Genomic DNA, 25,161 nt, shown 5'->3' with positions numbered 1-25,161 from the left:
CAGCCAAAGTCAATATTGATAATCAAGCCAGCTCTAGCTATAAAGCTGTAGGAGAGAAAAGAGAGGCAGAGAAGAAGCTGCCAAAACCTGTTTCAGCTCAGGGCTGGCCCTATTTGCCTGAGGCGTCTCCCAGAAGGGAGATCTTTGTGGGGCATATTCTCTGATGGACATTGACCAGCTGAAACAGAAGAGGACCCTAGGAATAGGGCTGGTTTGACCTCCTTTCCTCAGATGGAAGGGGTCCTGTGTGCAGAATTTGAGGATCACCCATGGAGAAGACTCCCCCCCCCCCCCATACACACTCATGGAATCATTCTACAACCTTATAGGATCTTACTATTCAAGGAAGCAAACACAATATATCTCCTCTCTGGGGAGGAGAGAAATAGGCCTTCCCCCAGAGAGGAGAAAACCCACAGAAAAGGAAGCAGGAGAGGAAACCACTAACTGTTAGTTTCCAGCAGCATGTTTCTCACTCTGCCCCAGTCCTCCCCCAAGTCTCTCCCTTTCTTTAAGTGTCAAGGCCTGTTTTGCTCCTATATGCTTGCACTCCACCATGTTTTTCTGGAACTGTAGGTCTCTTGTGAGCAAGTGGTGAGGAAGAAAGAGAAGGTATGGTAGGGTAGGAGGGAGATTCGGGATATGGAGGCTGGAATATATCCAGTTTGGAGGATGTATTATAAAGCCATTTTTCAGCAGATCATAAAGAGTTTGACAGAACCTCGAAAATCAAGCTACTCTTCCTCTGCCTCCCTACTTATTTGTGTCCCCAAGGACTCCACTTACATTATTCCATCTGATCTTTGCTTTTTTTCTTCCATAATAGGACCAGCTACCATCCCCTCCAGGATCAGTGCAGCTCTATTCTGTGGCCATAAAAATCCCACCCTTCCCCGCTTCTCCCATCTTCAATCAATCAGTCAGAGAAGGACAAGGGGCACAGGAAGGGGCCCAGAATGGGGGCAGAAGTGGAAGTATTAAAGCTGACCAGGCTACTGAGGAGGAGCAGACCTCCCCCAGTGATGAGGCCCGTTGGCTCAGCTTCTTGTTTCCCTAGCACAAGGCCTGGTTGTCTCCCTTCCCATCCCCTGCCCTACCTTTCACCACTCTCTTCCCCCAATCTCAGTGTCCATTTCCAGGTCCCTGTCCTCCTGGAGTCTGGAAGGAATATGGAAAAGGGAATAAACGACCACCTTCACATTCTAAAATTCCTTCCCTAGACCCTCATGGGCTTGACCAAGCTGCTGATGTTGTTTCTCGTGTGAGGGAGGAGTGCGAGTGTCCTCTGATTAATGCAGCAGGGAAACTGAGGCAGGAAAAAAAAATCCTGTGTTCAAAGAGACTGGCGGAGAAACGAGGAGGTTCCCAGGATTCCCTCTCTTTAACACCCCCATCCCTTATCCTCGAAGAGACCTGAGGATCTCCCTTCTGGACCTACTCCCTAGATCGTCGAGTCCCGCCCCCTCCAGTCCCCTCCCCAGGTTCAGGGCGGGGCGGGCCCGGCCCGTGAGTCAGCGGCTCCCGATCTAGCCCGGGAGGGGATAGAGCTGGAGGAGCGGGGTGCGGGGTACGTTGGGCTGGTGGGGAGGTCGCGTCTCGTGTAAGCGGGTCTGATCCGGCTTGTGCTGCGCCGAAGGGACAGCCCTAGGTCTGGGGGTAGAGAATCCCTGCCTGTGAGACCCGCCTTCCCTGGCCCGGGCCCCTCCCAGTTCCCCAGCGCCGACCGCTTCCTGGTCCCCGTCGCAACTATGGCTGAAGAACAACCGCAGGTCGAATTGTTCGTGAAGGTAGGAACACCTTCTCCCTCCTAGGCCAGCTTCCCAATTCCTGGAAGGCAACTCTCACCTTTACCCCGCTCCAGCCTTAACTCCCCAATCTCTTCCCTCCTTGACCCCCTCCCCAACCCCACGTGCAATCTTTAGTGTGTGTGTGTGTGTGTGTGTGTGTGTGTGTGTGTGTTGGGGGGGTGGCTTCGGAAAGGGAAGACAATTGTCGTGTGTGTGTTTGTGTGTGGGGGGGGTGGTAATGAGAATTCTATGCCCAATCCTGAAAAGTTTGTAGAAGTTTCCAGCAGCCTTAGGAGGGTTCCCAGGAGTTGAGAATATTGATGAGGCTAGGGGAAGGGTCGGATAGGAAAGACTGGGGGAGAATGGTGCAGTGGGACCCAACAGGGTTTGGAGGGTCAGAGGGAAACATCAGGACAGGTGGTCCTATGAGAAGACCAGAGTGAGGAGTGTCTTGGGGGGAGACTTGGAGAAATGTGCAAGTGTGTGTGTGTGGCAAGGTAGGTTTCAAGGGAGAGGGTGTGGTAAGGGAGGCCGAGAGGGGATCCATGGGGAAGGACTGTTAGGTGGAAGGAAGTGAGAGAGTGGAAGTGGAGTTATAGCAGCGGGGCTGGAGATGGGGTGGGTCCGGAAGGGTACCAGGGACTTGCAGAAGCCAGAAAAGAGGAGGTCGCTAGATGCGAGTTTAGCTGGGGCTCCCACAAGGATAGGTGGAGAGAGGTATCAGAAGGAGGGGGAAGCCTGGGTTAGGGCATTCATGGTTTAGGGGTTTTAGAAACAGGAGAAAAAGAGTCACCCCAACTCTCTCCTCTCTCTGTGGGTGTGGATGAAGAGCGGTGGTCCTTTGAGAATATGAAAACACAGACCGCAGACTCCACCGTTGCTGCTCTGCTCCCCTCCCCACTCCAGGGCATTCTTACCCAATCCTGGACCTCATCTCTGCACCTCCCTCTCCATCTGTGTCTCCTTGTTTTCACATTCTCCCCACCCTTCACTTTCCTGCCGCCTTTCTCTCCACTTCCCCCTCTTTGTTCATCCTTCTTTGTGCGTCCTGACGCTTTCCCCCTTCTTTATGCTTGGGGCTTCTCGGGAAGCCATTCCCTCTCCCTGTGCCCAGCCGTGCCTGGGCCCGCCCCCCTTAGGTGTGGTCCCCACCTCACTCATACTCGCCTCAAGGGCTATTTTTACTCCTGGGTGAGGCTGCTCTACAGAGCGCTGGGTCCTGTGTGAGGACAGTTATCTGCAGCTACGGGCCATGTGCTGGGAGATCCCGCAAGTAGTGTGTGGGGAAGAGGGAGGTGGCCCTCCGCTGCCCAGGCCTCAGCCTCACAGGTCCCTGCCCCCACTCCTTGCCAGGAAGGAAGCTGCTAATGCCGGAGACACAGTGAGATGAATCACCCTCAGCCTAGGGGGAGGTCCCTTGGGGGATGAGGTCACCACTTGCCAATTAGAGGGCAGCCCCCCTCTGCAAAGCCCTCTACATCTTTAGGGTGAGGCTCTGGGCTCCTTGACTCCCCTACCTGGCTGCCAGAAACAGCTTGGTGGAGACATAAAGAACCAGAACCCTGGCTTCCAAACCCTGCTGCACCTTGCCAATCTGCAGACTCTACTCCGTTCAGGAATCCAGGAATCCAGGCCTCTAACCTACCAAGTCCCTCTCTATGGATGTGAGGATTAAATAAGTGTTTGTATGTAAAGTGCTGAGAATAGCATATAGAAAACTGCATTACTGTTTAGTCTTCCCTCTCTATGGTCCAGATCCTCCAAGTTCTCCAAAACCCCATCCCTCTGCCTCATTCCCACCTGTCCTGACCCCTCTGGGGAACCAGAAGTTGCCCTCTGCAGAAAATGTTCCCAGTGATCTGCGCTAGGTTTGCTCTACCTCCAGAGTGGAGAGCCCACTTCTTGGGGGAGCTTTAACTGGTGAGACTGAATGTTATGACGAGGCAGAAAACAGCTAGATCTGGGAGTAGTAGGTTCAGAGAATGGTCTGGGGTTGGGTGGGGTGTACCAGGCCTAACTTTGGGGTGGGGGTTGCTTTTCAGGCTGGCAGTGATGGGGCCAAGATTGGGAACTGCCCCTTCTCCCAGAGACTGTTCATGGTACTCTGGCTCAAGGGAGTCACCTTCAACGTCACCACTGTTGACACCAAGAGGTGGGCCAATTTCTGTTCCTCTAAACACCCCTGGTGCACACATATGTGCACACATATATGCACACACATACACTCACCTAATCCTAGCCCTTCATCCTGCACCTTTCCCCCCCTCCCCCTACCCAGAGCTCCTTTTTCTTCCCACATCCCTCCATCTCCCCTTTCTGGTTCTCCCTGACCCCCTTTTCCTGTCCTGATGCCTGGCCTCTTCTCCAGGCGGACTGAGACAGTACAGAAGCTGTGCCCAGGAGGGCAGCTCCCATTCCTGCTGTATGGCACCGAAGTGCACACAGACACCAACAAGATTGAGGAGTTTCTGGAGGCTGTGCTGTGCCCTCCCAGGTATAAGGGCACTTGGAAAGGAGGGAGTGGGTAACTGGGAGACTCTAGGAAAAAGAGGTGTTGAAGAAATGGAAAATGGGAATGGTGAGGGGCTAGAGCAGGGGAGCTGAGGCTCCTTCCCGGAAGATATCTTATCCTGTTTCTTCCATTGGCTTTCAGGTACCCCAAGTTGGCAGCTCTGAACCCTGAATCCAACACGGCTGGGCTGGACATATTTGCCAAATTTTCTGCTTACATCAAGAATTCCAACCCAGCACTCAATGACAGTGAGTTTCAAGGGTTGGAGGCCAGGGTCCTAGGAGTAATGGAGAAGATCTAGGGATTGGGAAACATTAGGAGCACCTGGAAATTCAGCTGTCAGGGAGATGGAGCAGATGTTGGCAAACCTTCACTGCCTCTCGCCCCAGCCACCTTACTTTTACTTAAGCCCCATATTTCTTCGTATTTATGATGGCTGTGACTTTAAGCTTCTCTCATTTCTTACCTAGTCTCTCCAGCCCCACTGGGGACATTAGTTGGGTTAGCTGCTGGTCTGTTTTCTGGCAGAATAGGTTGTGCTTAAGAACAGTAACTCTAGATCCAGACTACCTGAGTACAAACACTACTAGCTGTGTGACTTTGAGCAATTCATTTAATTTCTCTGTAAATCCATTTCCAGATCTATAAAATGAGGATAACAATACCTATTTCATGGGTTGATGTGAGAATTAGATGAGTTGTTGTGTGTAAAGTGCTTAGAATAACACATGGAAAACTACGTTCGTGTTAGGTATTATTCTCTTGGACTGGCCTCACCATTAGTATTCATTCACCCTCCACTCCCTAGGTCCTCCCGGACTATGTTGATCTTTTGATGTTCTTACCAATTCCCCTTTCTTGCGCAGATCTGGAGAAGGGGCTCCTGAAAGCCCTGAAAGTTTTAGACAATTACTTGACATCCCCTCTCCCCGAAGAAGTGGATGAGACCAGTGCTGAGGATGAGGGTATCTCTCAGAGGAAGTTTCTGGATGGCAATGAGCTCACTCTGGCTGACTGCAACCTGTTGCCAAAGCTCCACATAGTGCAGGTGGGTGGTCATTGTAGGAGTAGAAGGTGGCCACTGGATGGCTCTTTAAGAAGTTCCCACACAGGTTTCCCATGACAACCACTCCTAAGGTGGTTTCTTTCTTGGGATGGTTTCTGTGGATTGCTACCAATAGCAGATACTACCCCATTCCTTCTCGGCAGCCATTGCTGCAGACCAGGGCTTGAGAGAATTACATTCCGTGACATAGGCTGTGGGTGCAGCAGATTGGCCGAGAGTAACATATCCCAGTATTGCTATCAAGAGTGTTCTTCCTATCTCTGTCACTGCCAAATCCCCAGATAAGACAAAGCAGACTTTTCCTAAAATCAGAGCTTTAACTCTTTTTATAGCATCAGTCTCCACTTCCTCTTGTGATGAAAGATGAAAACTGCCAGTTCCCATGTTTTTGTCTTAGCCTCAAAGCTATGGTTTAGTTTGTGAAACATGGGCCTAATGTCAGTCTGCTACAGACCTCTGTATTGAAAACTGTGTACTGGACGCTGAAAGACACAAAGATGTACAATGATTGGTTCTTGCTCTCAAAGGATTTGAAATCTAGCTGGGAAGATAAAACATTCACATGAAAGTGAATTAATAATACATGATAAAAGCCAAATGAAAAATAGGACAAAAGTTATTGTGGAAATTCAAGAGGAGAATTTTATGATTTGTGAATTATATCTCAATATAATCAAGGAGAGAAGTGGCACCATGGAATGGGGTGGTCTGAAAGGGAACAGGTTATAAATGACCAGGATTTCAGTAAATGGAGAGGAAGGGTGAAGACAGTAGGAGAAAGCGAGGAGTTAGAAAGCCCATTGGAGAAAATGATTCATATGGGAGATAAGAATTACAGGAAGAGAAGCCAGATAGTAGAGGTTCTTGAATGCCTGGACAGGAAGGCTAGATTTTATCATGTAAGCCTTGGGAGAAGGGAAAGACCAAGAGCCATTGTGGCTTCCCCTGAGGCTAACATGTTGGTCCCTCTCCTCTCTGCACCCCCAGGTGGTATGTAAGAAGTACAGGGGATTCTCCATCCCAGAGGTGTTCCGCGGAGTGCATCGATACTTGCGCAATGCCTATGCTCGGGAAGAGTTTGCCTCTACCTGTCCAGATGATGAGGAGATCGAGCTGGCTTACGAGCAAGTGGCCAAGGCCCTCAAATAAGCCCCTCCTGGGGCTCTGTGCCCCCCCTCTATTTTCTCCACAAAGGCACCAGGTGGTTTCCACGTGGCTACCCAATGGACACACTCCAAAATGGCCAGTGGGCAGAGAATCCTGGAGCACTTATGTAGGGCTGACTGGGGGGCTGAGGGGAAAGATGGGGAATCTAGGTAAGATTTTTATTGTGTGGGGGTGTGGGTAGGACAATGTATTTCAGTAATAAAATACAGAATGAAAATGTAGTGTCGTTTTGCACAAAGGGGGCTGCAGTGTGGGTAACACAGAATGAAAGGTGGGTCAGTGACCTTGAGCTCAGGGCAGAAGCCAGGAATTTAGAAGAGGGGTATTTGTGGTCAGGCTTCCATTTTTCGTGCCGGTCCACCATAACGCTGTCTTGCGGTCCATGTCGCATTTGCTGCCCAGCCGACAGGGCCCTCCATATCTGGGTGGGCCTGGGCAGCACTCACGGGGCGGGGCCGAGTTCGGAGAAGGGGAGCGCAGTCCCTGTGGAGCGGGCGCGGCGTAGCAGGGCGGAATGGGCGTGGCCTCGAGGAGCCCCGCCCCGTCCCGCTTAGACAATGCCCCGGAGCCGCCAGACAGTCGCGCCCCCGCCCCACCGTAGTTCTTGAGCTCGCCTTACCCAGGGACCCTTCAAAAGCCAAGAGCTCCAGCCCCCGAGGCTTGAAGACTAGGACTCCCTTCTCCAACCAACTCTGTCCTCAGGGGGGTGGGGCCCCAGCCAAGAACACAAGAGCGCTGGAGTCTGGGTGGCCGCTAGAGGTAAGTCTAGGGGTTGGAGATGTCCCCCGGACCGTGTGCGGGCCAGAGTTTGAGGTTGCCGGGCCCGTGCCCGATACCCGACAGAGTGCAGGAGGCCGAAATTTGGGTGCGGAGCTGAGCTGGGTAGACTTTGGGGGAGATGGACGGGGAGACGGTCCTGGAGCCGGGAGTGGTGCCCGCTCCCTGGGACCACGCCCCCGGTTTCCCCGCCCCTTGGATTTCGTTTTAGACCTCTCCCAGTCCTCCGGGACTCGGTCTGGTTTCTACTGGGTCGTGCTAGGGGTAGCAGGACCGGCAGGGGTGGAGAGAAGATATTTAACTCCTTAGGCTCTAATTCCTCCCTCGTTGCCCCTCTCTCCCTTTCTTGTTGGGCATTCAGAACTTCCATCTCCCAGGCCCTGACTATCTCCCCAGCTGTCTCCTGTCCCATAACCCCTTTGGGTCCCTTGCCTCCCTTCGGGTCCCTATGGCAGCGAGCAGCTGAGGGTTAAGGGGGCGGGACCGTTGCATTTTTAGGGAGTGAGCGCATCCTAGCGGCTGCCAAGAGGGGCGCCTAGCAGGGACCTCGCGAAGCCCCCGAACAGGGGCAACAGGTGTTTTAGGGATTAGGGGTCCCGGTCTTGTTCCTCGGACTCCCTCCAAAGAAGCAGACCCCGAAGGGTGCGGGGTGGAATGGAGTTGGCGGGAGGGGAACGTCTGGAGGGGGTGGGGCGAAGTGGGAGGGGCGCCCGGAGATGGCAGAAGGAAGACCCGGGCGCTCTTAACCACCCCCTACGCCCTTCTGTGCATGTCTCTTTCTTTGCCCTCCTCCCTTTCTGTCTCTTCTCCCAGACAGGTGAAGTAAAAAGAGAAAACTAAGAAATCAGCGCGGCCGGAGGGGGAGACTGTGTGGATGGGATGGGGACGCCGGGGGAGGGGCTGGGCCGCTGCTCCCATGCCCTGATCCGGGGGGTCCCAGAGAGCCTGGCTTCGGGGGAGGGTGCAGGAGCTGGCCTCCCGGCTCTGGACCTGGCTAAAGCCCAGAGGGAGCACGGGGTACTGGGGGGTAAACTGAGGCAGCGATTGGGGCTGCAGCTGCTAGAACTGCCTCCTGAAGAGTCGCTGCCGCTGGGACCGCTTCTCGGTGACACAGCCGTGATCCAAGGGGACACGGCCCTAATCACGCGGCCCTGGAGCCCCGCCCGCAGGCCGGAGGTGAGCGCCAGGGTGCGGGTGGGTAAGAGGAGAGGGGTAGCTGGCCGTACGGGGTTTTAAGAATTGCAGGTGGGAATGTCTCTGCCCCGCGCCCTCTTTTCCTGCCCTAAGGTCGATGGAGTCCGCAAAGCCCTTCAGGACCTTGGGCTCCGGATTGTGGAGATGGGAGATGAGAACGCGACGCTGGATGGCACTGATGTTCTCTTTACCGGTGAGGCTGAGGTGCCTGCATTCCTGGGCTTTGCACTGGGAAGCAGAGTTGAGAGTGGGCCATGTCGGGCCTTGTTTCCAACTCACTCTCGCTCTTAAACCCCCGCGGCCTCCCTGGGCTCAGGCCGGGAGTTTTTCGTAGGCCTCTCCAAGTGGACCAATCACCGAGGAGCTGAGATCGTGGCGGACACGTTTCGGGTGAGGAGCAGGACCAGCTTCGTGCTGGGGGAGCCAGGCGCTGATGCGGTAGGAAGGGCGCGGGGTGGGGCGCGGCGTAGGGAGGAGCCAAAAGCAGCTTGTGTTTTAGGGAATCCTCTCACTCCTCCCACTTCCCTGAATTCTTTCCCTTGTTGCCCCTAGGACTTCGCTGTCTCCACAGTGCCAGTCTCCAGCCCCTCCCACCTGCGCGGCCTCTGCGGCATGGGGGGACCCCGCACTGTGGTAGCGGGTAGCAGCGAAGCCGCCCAAAAGGCTGTCAGGGTGAGAGGCGGGGCAGGGGTGGGGCAGGTTGGGGTTAGGCCACAAAAGTGGGTGTGGCTCCCGGCCCTAGAGGCTGAAAGCAGGGAGGTTCAGAGAATTAACTCCAAACCCTGCCCTCATGGGGCGGACTATCTAGTGTGAAAACCTGTGAGAAAGCAAGTTGTTATACTAGCAGGACAAGGACAGGGAACACAGCAGATTCACATCATCTTCCCGAGTTGAATTCAAGTAACTCCCAAAAGATGGCAACTAAGTTATGACTTGAAGGATGCATGAAATTGACTGGGAGGGGCTGGAGAGGGGGAGAAGAGGGTTGGAGGTAGAAAGAAGTGCATGTGAGTATGAGGTGGAACAGAGGTAACTAAATCACTTAGAACACTGCCTGACACATACTAAGGGCTAAGTGCTTGCTAGCATTATTATACAGCAAATGTAACTGTGTCCTCAGCCCTCTGAGCTTCAGCACTTCCTCTTTCCTCTCCCTCAGGCGATGGCAGTGTTGACGGACCACCCCTATGCGTCCCTGACGCTCCCAGATGATGCAGCTGCTGACTGTCTCTTTCTGCGTCCTGGGTTGCCTGGTGTGCCCCCTTTTCTCCTGCACCGTGGAGGCGGGGACCTGCCTAATAGCCAGGAGGTGAGGGAAGGCAGCAGCTCCACCACTGCCACCAACCAGAGAAAGGGTTCTCAGGCCTTCTTAGTGGGAGGAAGAAGGGGTACCATCTCTGGAAGCATGGGTGGTGCCACCCTGAGCTGGCTAGAAGAAGGGCCTGGCTGTGGCCTCAGGATCTTACTCCCCTCTCCTCACTTTATATCCTCCCTGCAGGCACTGCAGAAGCTCTCTGATGTCACGCTGGTACCTGTGTCCTGCTCAGAACTGGAGAAGGCAGGCGCTGGGCTCAGCTCCCTCTGCCTGGTGCTCAGCACACGCCCCCACAGCTGAGGGCCTGGCCTTGGGGTCCTGGCTGGCCAGGGGTAGGGCAGCATAGGGATTAGAAGGGGAAGGAGGCTTAGATAGAGGACAGTGAATAGGTAGTAGTGGGGAGAGGGCCCCAAGATGGGGGGGGGAGGGCTTAGTGTGGGAAAAAGGATAGAGTCCACTGGGTGAGTCATCTTCCTCAGAGATAATAAACAGAACCGACCTTTTAGACTGGGTTGTGGCTTGTGTCTTATTGGGGCAGAGGGGTAGGGGCAGGGCTGAAATTTGGGGTTAGTGCTGGGAAGGAGGCCTCCTTCATTCATCAAACCCTCATTAGGCACTTACTGACTCATTGCCCAGCCCTATCATAGGTGTTTGGGCACAAGATGGACAGGATAGAATTTCTATTGTGGGCAGCACATATGAGGGAGAGAAGAAAGAGTATGGGTGGATCATTCAATTTATCCAAATGTCAGATGATTCAGAAACTGGTAGATTACCAACCCACTCCTAGATGATAGAGAGGAAGAAGTGACACTTCCAGGGACATTCATTTTCATTCACTCATTTACTGAGGCTTAGCAGTAAAATTAAAAAGGGTCGGTCTCCTGATATCAGGGAACTCACAGTATATGAAATTGAAATACAGGTTGTGATGGAACAATTCACAGGATGTTGTTGCTATGAGATAAATAAGGAGACTGCCTAAGGCATCAAGATGTACGCAGAGGTAGGCAAAGAGGGTCAGGAATGGCTTCCCAGGAAAGGCTACATTTCAACTGAGGATAAAGAAGAATTAGCCAGGAAGGTGGTGGGGAGGAGGAGGAAGAGTGATCCAGGAAGAAGGACTTGCATTGCGCAAAGGCATATTTGGAGGCTGGGGAGAATCTCTCCAAGGCTGGCATGTTGTGTGCATGTGGAGTGACAGGGACAAGCCTGGAGAGTAGGCAGAGTGCTGCAGCACCTTGTACCCAAAGCTAAGGCCCATGGCTCCAGAGCTGAAGGTTATGGAAAGAAATACTGCAGTTCTGGAATATAGGCCATGAGGAGTAGGTTACCATTTGGGGAGGACCCCTCTGGCTTGAGGGAGGAAGACAAGGGCAAGAGGATGAGGTGGGGCTATGGGTGACCAGGGAAGAAATGAGAGTACATTCGGGTGGTAGCCCTGGGCGTGAAGAAGGGTAGGATTTCACAGTGACATTAAAATAGGACTTGGTTCATTGTGTGGGAGTGAGCGGAAGAAGGTCTGCATGACTCCCAGTTTCTGGCTTAGGCAACTGGGTTGATCAACAGAGAATGCAGAGAAGTATTAAGTGACAATGAGTTGGGTTTTGGATATGCTGTGTGCAAAATGCCTACGGCCAACCAGACAGAGATGTCTCAGGGATAGTTGGGAGATCCCATTCCCAGAAATGTGAGCTGGAGAGAGTTCTGAGTTGTTTGCAGAGGTGAGGGCTGAGAACTGGCTGCGGATGGCAGATTCCCAAAGAGAGGGAAGTCCGATAAAGAAAGGACAAACCTAGAATGGTGGGGAATACCATGGTGGTAGGGAGCAAGGAAAAAGAGTCCAAAAGGAAGACACCAGCATTAAAGAAAAACAGAGCTTAAAGAAGGGCGTGATCAAAGACCAAACCAGATGAATGCTAAAAAATCTACTGGGTGTGGCCATCAGGACCTCACTGGCAACCTCATGGAGAGCAGATGAGCAGTGGGGGTGGAGTAAAGGAGAAGAAAATATGGGTGTAGGCCCCTGGTTCAAAGAGCTGGACTGTGGAGGGAAAGGAAGAGTAGGACAACTATCTAAGGAGTTGTTGATGTCTTAAGATAGGGAGACAGGGCTTGATCAGGTTTAGAAAGAGCACTAGTGGTGAAGGAGACAAGAAAGTTATGAGATGGGATAGCTGAAGGAGCAAGATCAGTGGCAGAGATAGCCTGGAACCCAGGGCTCCTGATTCTCAGGCTAGTGCTCGATTCTATCCCATGGTGGATTCCTTTTCCAAGTGAGGAGCCAAGGAGGGGCCGAAAGTTGTGGAGAGCTGAGAAGCCCCAGCTTGCGAGGTTCGAGGTTTGGAATAAGGACTTCCCTTCAAACTACAACCGCATAGATGGTGGAGGCATCAGCAGGGACCACTGGGGTTAACCGGAGGGGCCTTCTGAGGGCCAGATGATCCAGGTCTGCATAGAGCAGGCTCTGAAAGGTGGGCAGGAAAGCAGAAGGGTCTCAGAGATCTGACTCCCTGGGGGACACAGGCTTTTCCTCGGGGATTCTGGCCAGCCCTCTTCCAATCCCCAGGCCCTTACCGGCTCCTGGTCCAGGTCCCCTGTGATCTTAGGCTCCTCCTCCTTTGCTGGCCTCTGGGTCTCGACTTTCACCAGTGGATCTATATGGGGGGGACAGAGCTGAAGAATTGAGAGAAAGTGACCAACTTGTCTGCTCCCAGGAAGGGCTCAGACTCAGGAGTTGAGAGATGGGAAGTGCGGGAGCAGTAGAAGGAAAATGAGGTGGAATTAGTCTCACCAAATCTGGGGAGTGGTTGAGGCGGGGGCGGGGGTGATCGCCTGTAACGGATGTGTAGGAGTCTTTGAGGGCCATCAGTTTTGTCTCTCGTTCTCCTCGGGACCAACAGCAACCCAGCAACTCGGAAGGGTCAGACCCACAAACAATTTGGGCTCCACTCCCACCAATAATTCCGCCCATGCTCTGATCCTCCTCCAGCTCTAGCTTCACCTTCCAAGCCAGGGCTCCACACACCAGTCTGTGGCCTCGGCCCAAGTTGTGACCTCCCCCATTTTTCTCTAAACCACATGCCCCAGCTCTAGATCTAGCTAAAGTCTGCGAAGGTTCTAGTCCTGCCCTTCCCGCCTCAAGCCCCTCCCATTGTGCTCACCTGCGCCACCACCAGACCACGCCCAACGCCCCGAGTCCCAGCACTAGTCCAGCGCCCAGCAGTGGGATCAGGAGCTGGGGATACATGGACCCTGGGGAAACGGAGGAGGGGATGGCGGTGGATGCCGAGGTCAGGGGTGCGAGAACAGAGAACTAGCTCTCCAGGTCAAGAACGTCCAGCCAAGGCCTCTCTCCCTCCCCAGGGTCTGTGTTCGAGTTAAGCCCCCGTGCGCAAAGACCTGGACCTACCGTGGGCAGGCCCCAGTGCCCTGCAGTCAGCCCCGTCCCCTAGCACATGAAGCACAGTACGGCTCTCCTCCTCGCGGCGGCCCCTGCAGAAAAAGGTGCCTGAGTCCCCCGCGCTCAGGAGCAGCTCCAGCCGCCGGATACTAGGGTCCAGGGCACGTAGGCGACCAGCAAAGGGCTGGACGGGAGACACAGTGGGGGTCCCGCTGGATGAGGCCCACAGGATTGGGCGGCGTCCTTTGGACAGGCCCCTGCAGGCCGGGAAGCTAGGCGCCCAGGCCCAGCGGATGGGATGCGAGACCCCTACGCAGGAGAAATTCACCCGGTCTCCAGGGCGGCCGTCCAGTGAAGCTGGGTTTGGAGGGAGCAGTGGTTAGGGCAAGTCCACAGTTAGAGACGAATCCCACTCCCGTCTCCTCTCTCTCCCCTCTCCTCTGCTCTCCTGCGCTCCTCATCTTTCCACACACACCACCCTCCCCTCCCCCACCCCCGCGCCGCCCCCTGCCTCGGTCTTTCCTGGCACCTATCCCAACTTTCCTGGGGGCATGGCTTACCCCCGGGGTCTCCCTGGGCCCTCGCCAACAGCACCGGCAGCAGTTGCAGAACCAGGGCCATGACTGGGATGTGGTGGGGAGAGGAGGGAGTGGATCAGCAGAGGAGACCGGAGGGAAACCAAGGGGTTGGGGTGGGGGGGGTTGCGGGTCTGGGCGCTCCGATAAAAGGAGGGCGGGGCTACCAGCTGCCGGGATCCGTCTGGGAGCCCTTCACAGCTCTCAAACAATACTCGGTTAAAAGTGGTGCTCGGGCTGGTGACAGAACACTTTCGCAAAACTTTAACTCCTACAGCTAGCAGGGGCCCAGAGCGTCCGGGCTGGCTGGCTGAGTTCAAATCCTGACTTCACGTGCGGGCAAGTCGCTTAACTTCTCTGGGCCTGTTCGCTCATCTGTAAAACAGGGATAAAAGCACCTACCTCATAGAGGATTGAGAAAGAAAAAGAGCAATACATGTAAAACACCTAGCACAATGGCTGACACATAGGAGCACTAAGTGCTCACCATTATTATTATTATTATTATTATTATTATTATTATTTCTATTCTTATTTTAGCTTCTACTTCACCTCTGTGCCCACGCTGTCCCTCCCAGCCAGTGGTGCCCCACCCAGACTGGCAGGTTTTGATTTGAGAGACACTTTGGAGCAGGTGCACATGCCCCACACCCTGGACTTCATTGGCCCTCACTGAACTAGAACAACCCAGGCCAGACCAAGCCCTAGTTTAGCCAGGGCAAGTTCTGAGAACCTTCTAAGGGCCTGAGGCAGCACCTCCCTAGCAGGCAGCCCCAGCCTATGCCTCTGTTCTTGTGACATCATGGAAGCCCCTGGTGACATCGCAAACCCTTCATCCTTTGTCCTGTGGCTAAGCAGGGATTGGGAAGATCAAGTCAGGGCTGAATCAAGATTAAGTTGGCCTCTTCCATCCTTAATTTCTTTTTTCTTTTTTCTTTTAGAGAGAGAGCACACAAGCAGGGGAGAGGGGCAGAGGGAGAGAGAATTTTAGGCAGTCTCCATGCTCAGCAGTGGAGCCCAATGCGGGGCTCAGCCCCACAGACCCTGAGATCATGACCTGAAATCAAGAGTCAGATGCTCACCTGACTGAGCCACCCAAGAGCCTCTCCATCCTCAGTTTCTGCTCACCTGCCCCTACCAGTTCCCCCCAGGGACCCAAATTTGGCAGTTAATGTAGGCCACATCCCATTGTCCATTTCCCAGGAAGCAGCAGGCACCGCCACCACAGCCACTGTACTATCACAGGGGCCTTTGGTGATGCCTCTTCAGAGGACTGGGCAGGCAGGGCTGTCAGCTGGGAACCAGGAGGGGTGTCTTGACCTGAAATCAAGAACCAAAATGGAGTTGGCCACTAGTTCACCTATCCTCCGCTACCTCTCTCTCCCATCCCCACTCCTTCACCCAGTTCTGCTTAGTACTTCCCCATCCCTGGTCAGCTGTGTGTAAATAGAGAAGGAGGGGCCACCAGAGGCAGGGAAGGGAGGGGACCATTGGGATTATAAATTCCAAAAAGGCCACTCAACTCCCAGAGCCGGATCCCTGAAAATCTACTGTCAGCTGCTGTACTTGCTACCATTCTCAGGATCCTCATCATGAAAGGTCTTCTGCTGCTCACCCTGTCTGCTCTGCTCTGCTGGGTCTCAGGTGAGCATCTAGGGGCCCCAAGGACTTCTACAGCTTGCCCCACCCACCGCCCTCCATTGCCCACTGCTCAGGATCCCAAGTGCCCCAACTGGTGGCTCAGTTCTCCTGTGCCTCCAGAACCAGGCTTCCCCGTCACAGGGTCTTTGCTCCATTTCTCAAGGATTCCTGGCTCCTTCACACTTCTCCCCACCTCCAAGACCTGCCAGGGCTCCAGGTCCCCTCTCCTCTACTCCGCTACCAAACTCTCTGGGACCCAGCTTACTGCTTTCTCCTCTTACCATCTGCACTCAGCAGAGTCCTCCCAGAAACCTAGGCATCCAGTCTGGGACTTCTTGTGCATCCCACCCTCCCCATCTACTCCATCAGATTTTGTTCTCAGTCATTCTGAGAGGCAGTGACCTTTTCTAGTGCACCCTTGGGCTTCCCTGGGGAGCATACCCCCAGGGATATAAGCCTTCTGGAGGGTCCCAGGGATCTCTTAGAATCTCCTGGGAAACTGGGGCGATATCCCAGCCTCCTAGGGAGGGAAGGCCAAGGCTGCTCACGCCCAGAGTGAAATGGATTTGTTGCACAGAGGTGCAGTCACCGGACCCCTCTACTCTTGGACTGAACCCCTCCTTCGCCACACTTGGCTCACCCAAACCTGCAATTAGCTGAGGTGGGAACTTGGAGGGTGACACTTTCTGCTTCCATTCTCTCCCTTTTGGTAAGGTGCTCAGGTGGAATCTGATGATCTGGTTCCCAGATATTTTTCTTTTCTTCCTCAAAGCCGCCAGAATGACAGGATCCCACACTTACGGCGGTCCCAGGGCGGTCCCAGGTGGTGAGAGTAAATTGCTAAAGCTGACCACAGGGGCACCTGGGTGGCTCAGTCAGTTAAGCGTCCAACTCTTGGTTTGGCTCAGGTCATGATCTCACCGTGAGTTCGAGCCCCGCATTTGGCTCTACGCTGACAGCGCAGCCTCTCTCAAAAATAAATGAGCTTAAAAAAAATAAAAATAAAAATAAAAATAAAAATAAAAAGCTGGCCTTAGGTGGCTTTCTTGCCAGCCTCAAGTTACAAGCCATTTATGCAAGTGCTGCAACCATCATTCTTATTTGTAATATTTCTTCCAATTTCAAGTCTCCATCTGTGACGTCTTCTGAATTCCTTTATCTTTTCCCCCACCTCCTCCATTCCTTGCCCACGGTATTCTCACATTCCATCTATCCCCAGCCCTGTGTTTTTGTTGGTAGCTCTACCCCTCTTGACTCATCCCCCATGGGGTGGGGTGAAGGACAGTGTTTAGTGTGTGGGCATTCACAGAGCAGTGCTCCACCCTCCCCTACCTCCACTGTTGCTGCTTTACTCACCTCCTCTGTCACTACCAAACCAAACAGGTTAGAACACCTACTTGATTGGCTCTTCTCCACCCTACCCCACAGCTCTGCTGGTCCCCAGGTGAGTCAGACACCCCATCACCTCAGCCTGACTTGTGTCTTCCCAGCTGACATTCGCTGTCACTCCTGCTACAAGGTCCCTGTGCTGGGCTGTGTGGACCGGCAGTCCTGCCGCCTAGAACCAGGACAACAGTGCCTGACAACAAATGTGTACCTCGGTAACATCCCCCTCTTTAGTGGGGAGAGGGGACCGGTGGGAGACTCTATTGGTGAGGGCTGAGGCCCAACTGTAGCTCAGACTGAGGTGGAACAGACAATCACAGGAATGATGATATTTGGCCAAGGGTTCTTAGGTACCAGGTACCATTCTCTGACTTTACATGGATTGTTTGAGTTCATGTTCAAGAATCCTATGATGTGGGTGCTCTCATTACACTGAGGAGATAGCCTCAGAAAGAGACACTGACAAGTCCAAGGCCTCACAGCCAACAAGTGATAGGACCAAGACTGGGGTGAGGGGGTGGGGGAAGGAAGTGAAGGAGGACAGTCAGACTTACTGAGAAGAGATAAAGAGGGGAGGGCCAGGGGCAGAGTAGGGAAGGAAGCCTGGGTGGGTGCATGGGGAGGGGAGGTGGGCACAGGCATGCCAGGTGCCCATCCTAGCTGACCCCACTGTCCACTCCTACCCTTAGGTAAGATGTGGGTTTTCTCCAACCTTCGATGTGGCACACCCGAAGAGCCTTGTCGGGAGACCTTCAACCAAACCAACCACAAGCTGGGTCTGACCTATAACACTACCTGCTGCAGCAAGGACAACTGTAACAGCCCAGCCCCTCGGCCCACCCCGGCCCTGGCCCTTGTCCTCCTGACCTCTTTGGCTGGCCTTGGCCTCTGGCTGCTGCACTGAGACTCACTCCATAGCTGCCCCTCCTCCCACTTGCCTTAACTTGAGCTGAGCCCTGTGTCTCTGTGTCCCCCGGCTCCCTACAATGGCCTCTCCTTAGCTCCCTTTGCTCAGAAAAACATTTCTCCAGACTCTTCACATTTCTTTAATTAGACAATGGTCTCTCTACCCATCCTGCCACTTTACATCCTCCACTCTGCTTCTCCTGAGTCCCTGCCCATATCCCTCTGGACCATTCCAAATCTTCCCCAATAGAGCTCCTCACTCTATTTTTCCTCCTGCACTCTACCGTGCCCTACTCCGGGAGCGATGGGGACCTGGGCCTGAAATTGTCTTCTGTCCTGTCCCCAGCGAAGGCTCCTAGGAAGGACCTGATGACCTCACTGTCTGGGGTTGATTCCCCAAACCCTGACCCCCATACATACCCCATTCCCATGATCACCTCTTTCCATTTTGTGTAATAAATGTCTATGTCTGATAAATTGTGTGTTTATTGTCAACAGACCTCTTGTCAGAGGCCCCCTCTCGGGAAATGATGTTTTCAGCTCCCTCCCTCCCCCAAGAATCCTTCAGGGGTTTCCCTGAGAGGCTGGGCTGGGGCAAATAGAGAAATGGGTTTTTCAGGCCTCTATCCTTCCTTCCTGTGCCTGAGGTTGGCACACAGGTCTCAGTGTTTGGAGGGACAATTCTTATCCCAAATTTAGGCCACACCTCTGGTGTACTGCCAAGAAGGAGGTGCAACCTGGCTTCAGGGCTCACCAAAAAGGGTAGGAGAGTTGCATGGGGATGGAATCCAGGACCCTCTTAACAGGCCTCAGTCCCTCAGGCTAGAGTCAAGGGCCTCACTTGGCCAGGCTACTAAGCAGGGCACCAAGCAACCCTCCTAGCATGGTGCTTACGTTTCCTTTCTCAATCCTATAGAGTCACGTTGGGAAGCAAGTGGCAAATGGGAGAAAGGGGAACAAACCCAAACAGTTTCTTTGATTTCTGATGACCCCCACTTAGCCCAGAGACCAGTCCCCTCATGCCCTCATGGTCCTCACTGCCGGGGAAGACTCTCCCTAGCAATAGGACCAGAAGTCACTTAGAGCAGATTCTCCATTGTCCCTTGGGGTTTCATTGGTTAAGGAGTACACCATTATAACTAAGTCCACTGATGCTTGATAACCCCTAAACTAGAGCATGGACGCCCCCATAATACTCCTGCAATTCTCCCATCAAAAAAGATAGAATTTTCCAGTCAGGTCTAGGGTGGTGGATAGATTTTAATGGCTCACAGAGGGCTGTTTGTCTTCTCACCTCGAATCTCCTTTGTTCCCTCGCTCCCTTGTGCCCTTCCCTTCCCTTGAGCCTACTACCCTCTTTACAGTGCTGGCAAGAGCCAGGCCAGTGTGGTGGCTGTTGCAGCCAGGAGGCATGGCAGGGCCACAGTGTCCGCGACGGCGCTGTTGCACAGGTCTCCGACGCAGCAGTCTCTGTGGGTTGTGTAAGTCACATCTCCCACCAACTCTGTTTCCACTTGATTGCAATGATGGGCCGCCACGCAGGCTGGATAGTGATGAATCAAGGTCACTGAGGCTGAGGAGAGAACGAGACTGGGGTGTCGGACTCTTCGCATGAGGACTTGCCTTCTAGGGCAGAGTGGATGTGACTTCAAGGAGCCCAAAGGGATTCTCTGCCCCCCTCAAAAAAACAGCTCCATGAAACCAAATGACCAAAATCCACACACTGACACTGTGAACCCTCTAATTCAATGCACTGAAACAGACCAACATCACTTCTGTGCTGTTCTTGCCCAAAACTCATGACTGCAATCTAGAAATCATGAGAAAATATTAGATAAATCTAAATTGAGAGTCTATAAAATAACTTATCAGGACTCTTCAAAAGTGTCAAGGTCATGGAAGACAAAGACTCAGAACTGTCACAGATCAGAGGAGACTAAGAAGACACGAGAGCTAAAATGCGATGTGGGATCCTGGTCTGGGTCCTGGACTGTCAGTTCAGATGCAGAAATGAACACTACAGGTCCTATCAGCCCCAGGCACAGCCGGGCTGGCCAAAGGAACACGTAGCCTAGGCTCAAGGGATAGGAATGCTTGCGTCTCACTCGAAGGAACCTGTAAGACAAGTAATTAAAATCAGCACTATCCTAAAGATATGATCATTAGATGTACCTAATGAAATCTCTAACATAAAGAATAAAGATATTTTGGAGATTCAAAGTCTCTTGAGATGGAAAAGATGTCCGAGGACCAGACGAAGTAGCACTAGAACACCTGCTAGCATGACCTCATGGACTTCCAGTCAACAGTGTCCACTTTCTCAGAAGAACCCTATCCCCACTTTTGTCCTCAAAAACCCTCATGGGCAAGCAGTTCGGGAGGGGGTGGGACTTTGGAGCATCAGCTCCCCATTATCTTGGATGGCACCAATAAATGGCCTATCTTTCTTCTCTGCCAAAGCTCGGTGCCTGTTTTTATTGGCTTGTTGTGCAGCAAGTGGATGAACTCTCATTCGGTTTGGCTCTAGTACAGGACCCCAAAAGAAGACATGTGTAGAACAACTGGCTAAACTGAATAAGGTCTGGAGATGAGTTGGTAGTACCAGTGTTATTGTTATTTTCTGATTTTGATAATAGTAGTGTGGTTATATAAAATGTTAACATTAGAGGAAGGGAGGTGAAGGATATACAGGAACTCTTTGTACTATTTTTACTAAATAGAAAACTCTCTATACTATTTCTACTAAATAATTTTCAAAAATTATTTCAAAATTACACACACACACACACACACACACACACACACACACACACCTGGTCCTTATCTAATGTCTGCAAGTTTGGTTTACTATTTTGGTCCCTGACCTCAAGGGACAGAACTTTTTCAACCATTTGTGAGTGAATGGGCCTATGAGACTCTGGAGAGTTAAGAGGGGGAAGTAGGAACATAGGGACAGTGGGCTGCTGAGGGGCTGTGCCAGAGCCAGAGGGCTCTAAGACTGCTCTACTCTGCCAAGGCACCATCTGCCCAGAGCCAGACTGAGCCTAGAAGGTTCTGGAAACCAGAAGGATCGAAGTAGGAGCTGGAGGCAGGGAAGGGCTGGGGGAAGAGGGAGAAACTGAGGACTCACGGTTTCCAGATAGCTTGTTCGGTCCCAGGCCTGGCTGGGGTTTGCGCTCCAGGAAGCCACAGCGTTCTCCCTCCCTGCAGGTGGCCACGGTTTCTTTGCAGGAGCTGCCAGGGCCTCCTTTGCAGTCATAGCACCTCATTTGGTTTCCTGGCAGGAAAGAAGAGGTGCTTGACCCGGGCTGACTGAGGAGCCAGTGTGGGTAGAGGGGGATGGGCTGCTCCTTACCCAAGGCAGTCCCCAGCAGGGTGCCAAGCAGGACCCCGACAACTGGGGAGTTCATTGTGTCTGCCTGTGTCAGGATCACCTCTCTCTCCCACCCCCCCTCCCTGGCCCTGCTCTGCCAGCCTTATATCCCCCTTGCCTTGGGCTTTATAGGGCAATAAAAAGGGAGGAAAGAATCTCCCCCAGCAGGCACTGGGGCCCCATTGGGGACAGGGAGGGGCCCCCATGGCAGGAAGAGCCCTCAGCATCCTCTGGAGTCCCCAGATTCTTCCTTCCTCAGCAGCTGTTCTAAAGCTGTGGCCCCCGAATTCCTGGCCCTAAGACCCTTTTGGAAGGTCCTCAGTGTTCTTCCTTTTCCAACTATACCTACGTGAGGTCAGATTTTCTTTGTATACTTCGACCAAAACAACATATCCCAATAGACTTTGTGCAGAAGAAGATGTGAAAACCTGGCCATCTTCTTTTAAGCCTGACTTTTATGTAATTCCCCAAAGTGTGGAGGGATACTACTTTTCTATGTTGTTGGGAAAGAAGTTACTTTTCACAAAACTATGTTTTGTTAACATGTAATAGGTTTATTATTTTTATTTTTAAATAAACCTATTTAAACTGCTCTGTTTTGATTTCTAATATAGTAAATACCAATATTAACTCCCACAAAGAAAAACTCTGCTCTGTCTTCAGTAATTTTTAAGAGGTGAAGAGGTCCTGAGATTAAAAAAAAAAATGTTTTGGAGATCTGTCTCCTCTGCCTTCCCTCCTCTATCTTACTCCTGGCACATCCCTGTTCTGATGCCTCAGATCAGGCTCTCCTCCCCAATGTCTTAAACCCAGTTTTCCAGAATCTACCACCACCTTCTAAATCTTATCCCCACATTCCTTCCAAGTCTTTCTGAGCCACACACCCCCCCCTCCAGTGGAAACACATCTGTCCCTCTGGCCCCACCCATGATTAATTCCTCCCTCGTGGTAGTAAAGCTGGGAGGGATAATTATAGGGTACAAATGTTGAGGCTTGGGGGGATCAAAGGGATCTGAAGCTGGGTGGGGTCCCACTTAGACAGCTGAGCTTTGTGTGGAGGGGCAGGTGGAAGAGGGTAGTGTTCATTTCACATTCAAACACCACACTGGAGCCATTCTGGGTCAGGGCTTCCAGGAGGGTGACCTTGAGAGACTCAAATGCTTGGAGAGGGGAAAAATGGAGCAAACAAAGACAGGGAGCTGAGTTGACAGAGCCGAGAACAGCTTGAGAGGAGGGGAGGGAGGGAGGAGTGAGGGGGAAGGTGACAGACATAACTCTGGAGCGGCAGACGCAGCCAAGAGTAACAAACACAAAACGGAGAAGACCCTGAAGACTGGAGCAGACTAAAGTAGGGGGCAGAGAGGATGTGAGAGATGTGGGATGCAAGAGCAGAGGCCCAGGACCCTCCCACGTCAGGCTGGTGGATCTGGTCCTGGTTCCACCCCCCCCCCCCAGATTCACTCCCTAGGTGTGTTTGTTTACTGGTCCCTCCCTGTCTCACTCAGATGCTCCAACTCTCGGGACCTCGGGGTGCAGATCACATTCTCCCAGACTCCTGAGCCCTGGGTCCAGCCATGCGCTCCTCCAGCATCTGTCTGTGCCTCCTGTTCCTCTGTGGGGCACTGGGTAAGGGTGGGCCGGTGGGGAGAAGCGGGGAAGACTGGAGAAGAGAGTTAAGGGCTTTAGAAGGAAGAGCTACCGGGAATGGCCTCAGGCCAGGCGAAGGTGGAACAAGAAGTTTCTTTCCGAAGACATTTGAGAATAACTATCTCTTCCTTGCAGCATCTCTTGGACATGCCTCTGACCTCTGTCTCCCCTGTCCTTTATCTCATCTTTTGCTTCTTTACTGGGTCCCTTGGTTAGTGTCAGTGTCGGTTCTTAATTCGCTCTTGTCTGTGGCACCATTCACTTAACCTCTTTACCGCCACCCTGCCTTCCCCGGTCTGGCATTTTGTGTCACTCTCTGCATTCATCTCTGACTCTCGTGGCTTCTGTCATGTCTGTGCACTTCTCACAACCTCTGTATCCCTCTGGCTTCTGTGTCTTTCTCTTTTCCTGAGTTGTCCCCCCACCCTCCTCTGTGTCTTTTTTTCTACTTCTGCCTGCCCTCCTCCCTCCCTTTCACCACTTCCCTCTCCCCACTTTGTGTGTCACATCTCTCTGTGAATCCCTGTCGCAGGTCTGGGCTCGAGCCTCTCACTGGCCTGTTTGCCTCTCTTGATCTCTGCTGACCCCCCAGGTCTCACCACGTCCCCCACCGGGGGACGGCTCCGCTGTTACACCTGCAGCTTCAGCAAACCCTGCTATCCTGTTCTCACCGAGTGTCAGGATGACGAAGTTTGTGGCATCAGTATCGGCACCTCAGGTAGGACTCTGGTCCCATGGCTCTACTCCAGGCCCATCTCTATCCATCCATCCTGCTTTTCCTGCTGCCCCACACACAGTCTTTGCCTCCTTCCTGCCCGGGCCTCAGCATTCCCTCTTTGTCCCACAGAGCAGAGTGAGATCATCGAGCGGAAAGGCTGCCTCCCAAGGGCCCAGTGCCCTCTGCAGGGCCATGCCACCTACTGGTCACGCTCCTATGCTCTGCGGCACCACTGCTGTGAGCAGAACCTGTGCAACACAGCCACCATGCTGCAGCGACTCCCCAGCCCCCTCCTCATCACCCTGCTCCTCCTCGTGGCCAGCTTCATGTGGGGAGCCCACCTACTCCACTAGCCTCAAACCAGGACTCCTCCACCATCACCACCACCCTGGAAACACCTCATCTGAGATATGCCCAAGAACCTGATTCTGAAGAGACCTCAGGTCTCTGGCCCAATACCTTCCCAGACCCTTCCCAAGGCCTGATTCCTACAGGCACTGCTCTAACCCCTATAGGTACCTGCCCAGAGCCCAGCCTCGTAAAGAACACCTGTTCTATGCCTTTTATCTTTTCTAGTTGCCTGATGTTGATGCTCTATCTTAGCTCCAGGTCTTGGGCAAGGCAGGTGTTTTGATGGAGCTGTGGGTCCCAGGCACGGGGATTGAAGGGGCACCAGGTATGGTGAGGAGGACAGTCTTGCTAGGAAAGATTAATTTGGCAGGTTAGGAACTCAGGAAGGAGGTTCTTGGGGAACTATGAAGAGTAAATTTAATAAAAGTGCTATTTGTGAGTCTAGGACACTGCTCTGTGTGGTGTGTATGTGCGTGTGCTCTCTAAAAGCAAACCATAGCTGCTTGGTGGGTTTGGTTGGGGTGCTGGGACTAGAACCCCAACTTTCACCTCACTCTCCATCTGTGTCATTCCCGTCCTCCTCCTTGCTAACAGGTCAGCTTAAGCTGCTGTAGCATGAAGGCTTTTGGTGACACTCCTGTGAAAGCTTTTCTCCACTGAGGTCCAAGCTTGAGCACACAAAAGGATGTGGCTGGGAGTCCAGATCCTTTCTGCCTGAGACCGGGGAGTGGACCAGTTGGGAGCACCAATGCCCTTCCCTGCTTGGCCAGCCCAGACTTGTCCAGGGTTCACTGACAGCCCAGCACACAGGGCCCAATTACACACCCCACCAGTGAATCCACCCGCCCACCCTTGCGGACACTCCCTCTCCCCAGGGAGATACCATGGGACTCTTGGAGCTCCCAGGATGTCAAGATGTTGATAAGCCTCTGCCACTCCGGATGCCACAATGAAGTGCTAGGATAAGGAGGGTGGCTCAGGGTGGGGGCTGAGCACAGCCACCCCTCATCCTGACTCAGTGCCCTCCCCTTCCATGCAAGGAAGTCTGGGGTCTGATTAAAGGTGCCTGTTCTCCCTCACCTTCTTCTCTGGGAAAATGAGACTGAGCAGGGATGAAGGATTGGAGGTGGGGGGTGGTCTGGCTTAATTTAGAGGCCACCTGAGTCTTCTTCCCATTCTCTCTGTCATTCCATCCTCCTACTTGATGCTTCCATTTGTTTCTCTCTGTCCATCTCTTCCTCTTACTTGAGTCCTTGCCTTCTCTCTTCTTCACTTTCCTCCATTTATCCTTTGCTTTCCCCAAGACTGATACTCCACCATTGCTCAAGTCTCTGGATTCTTCT

The 25,161-nt window shown here is 53.0% G+C and overlaps 6 protein-coding genes across 11 annotated transcripts; 4 read left to right on the top strand and 2 right to left on the bottom strand.

Annotated features, from left to right (window-relative positions):
- The first annotated feature begins 1,524 nt into the window (after positions 1-1,524).
- CLIC1 (chloride intracellular channel 1) lies at positions 1,525-6,749 on the top strand. The gene is made up of 6 exons (XM_003985936.5): positions 1,525-1,787; positions 3,830-3,939; positions 4,156-4,281; positions 4,441-4,547; positions 5,166-5,347; positions 6,353-6,749. Exons 1-6 carry the CDS (start codon positions 1,749-1,751, stop codon positions 6,512-6,514), a joined length of 726 nt encoding a protein of 241 aa, XP_003985985.1. The 5' UTR covers positions 1,525-1,748; the 3' UTR covers positions 6,515-6,749.
- A 155-nt stretch (positions 6,750-6,904) lies between these two features.
- Positions 6,905-10,323, top strand: DDAH2 (dimethylarginine dimethylaminohydrolase 2). The gene is made up of 7 exons (XM_003985937.6): positions 6,905-7,291; positions 8,123-8,485; positions 8,597-8,696; positions 8,820-8,893; positions 9,056-9,175; positions 9,663-9,812; positions 10,002-10,323. Exons 2-7 carry the CDS (start codon positions 8,189-8,191, stop codon positions 10,116-10,118), a joined length of 858 nt encoding a protein of 285 aa, XP_003985986.1. The 5' UTR covers positions 6,905-7,291; positions 8,123-8,188; the 3' UTR covers positions 10,119-10,323.
- A 320-nt stretch (positions 10,324-10,643) lies between these two features.
- Positions 10,644-13,940, bottom strand: MPIG6B (megakaryocyte and platelet inhibitory receptor G6b). 5 transcript variants are annotated; one of them, XM_019830368.3, is made up of 6 exons: positions 13,782-13,940; positions 13,231-13,578; positions 12,983-13,073; positions 12,613-12,653; positions 12,396-12,494; positions 10,644-12,285 (listed from the first exon to the last, which is right to left on the bottom strand). In XM_019830368.3, exons 1-5 carry the CDS (start codon positions 13,840-13,842, stop codon positions 12,424-12,426), a joined length of 612 nt encoding a protein of 203 aa, XP_019685927.2. In that variant the 5' UTR covers positions 13,843-13,940; the 3' UTR covers positions 10,644-12,285; positions 12,396-12,423. The 5 variants fall into 5 exon arrangements, with proteins under 5 accessions (XP_019685927.2, XP_003985982.2, XP_003985983.2 ...); XM_003985933.5 differs by having other exon boundaries at positions 12,396-12,475; XM_003985934.5 differs by lacking the exon at positions 12,983-13,073.
- Positions 13,941-15,109: 1,169 nt separating this feature from the next.
- LY6G6C (lymphocyte antigen 6 family member G6C) lies at positions 15,110-18,206 on the top strand. The gene is made up of 3 exons (XM_003985932.5): positions 15,110-15,440; positions 16,928-17,038; positions 17,513-18,206. Exons 1-3 carry the CDS (start codon positions 15,389-15,391, stop codon positions 17,725-17,727), a joined length of 378 nt encoding a protein of 125 aa, XP_003985981.1. The 5' UTR covers positions 15,110-15,388; the 3' UTR covers positions 17,728-18,206.
- A 765-nt stretch (positions 18,207-18,971) lies between these two features.
- On the bottom strand, positions 18,972-21,169 carry LY6G6D (lymphocyte antigen 6 family member G6D). The gene is made up of 3 exons (XM_045057271.1): positions 21,085-21,169; positions 20,860-21,006; positions 18,972-19,302 (listed from the first exon to the last, which is right to left on the bottom strand). The coding sequence occupies exons 1-3, from the start codon at positions 21,137-21,139 to the stop codon at positions 19,088-19,090; spliced, it is 417 nt and encodes a 138-aa protein (XP_044913206.1). The 5' UTR covers positions 21,140-21,169; the 3' UTR covers positions 18,972-19,087.
- Positions 21,170-22,571: 1,402 nt separating this feature from the next.
- On the top strand, positions 22,572-24,265 carry LOC102901967 (lymphocyte antigen 6G6e-like). Of its 2 annotated transcripts, none has more exons than XM_006931568.4 (3): positions 22,572-22,728; positions 23,342-23,467; positions 23,597-24,265. In XM_006931568.4, exons 1-3 carry the CDS (start codon positions 22,677-22,679, stop codon positions 23,818-23,820), a joined length of 402 nt encoding a protein of 133 aa, XP_006931630.1. In that variant the 5' UTR covers positions 22,572-22,676; the 3' UTR covers positions 23,821-24,265. The 2 variants fall into 2 exon arrangements, with proteins under 2 accessions (XP_006931630.1, XP_019685931.1); XM_019830372.3 differs by having other exon boundaries at positions 22,662-22,728; positions 23,282-23,467.
- The last annotated feature ends 896 nt before the right edge of the window (positions 24,266-25,161 follow it).

The sequence above is a fragment of the Felis catus genome, chromosome B2, assembly GCF_018350175.1.
Source record: "Felis catus isolate Fca126 chromosome B2, F.catus_Fca126_mat1.0, whole genome shotgun sequence".
Lineage (NCBI taxonomy): Eukaryota > Metazoa > Chordata > Mammalia > Carnivora > Felidae > Felis > Felis catus.
Note: the sequence above shows the minus strand (reverse complement) of the source record. Positions and strands in the feature narration are given on the sequence as shown.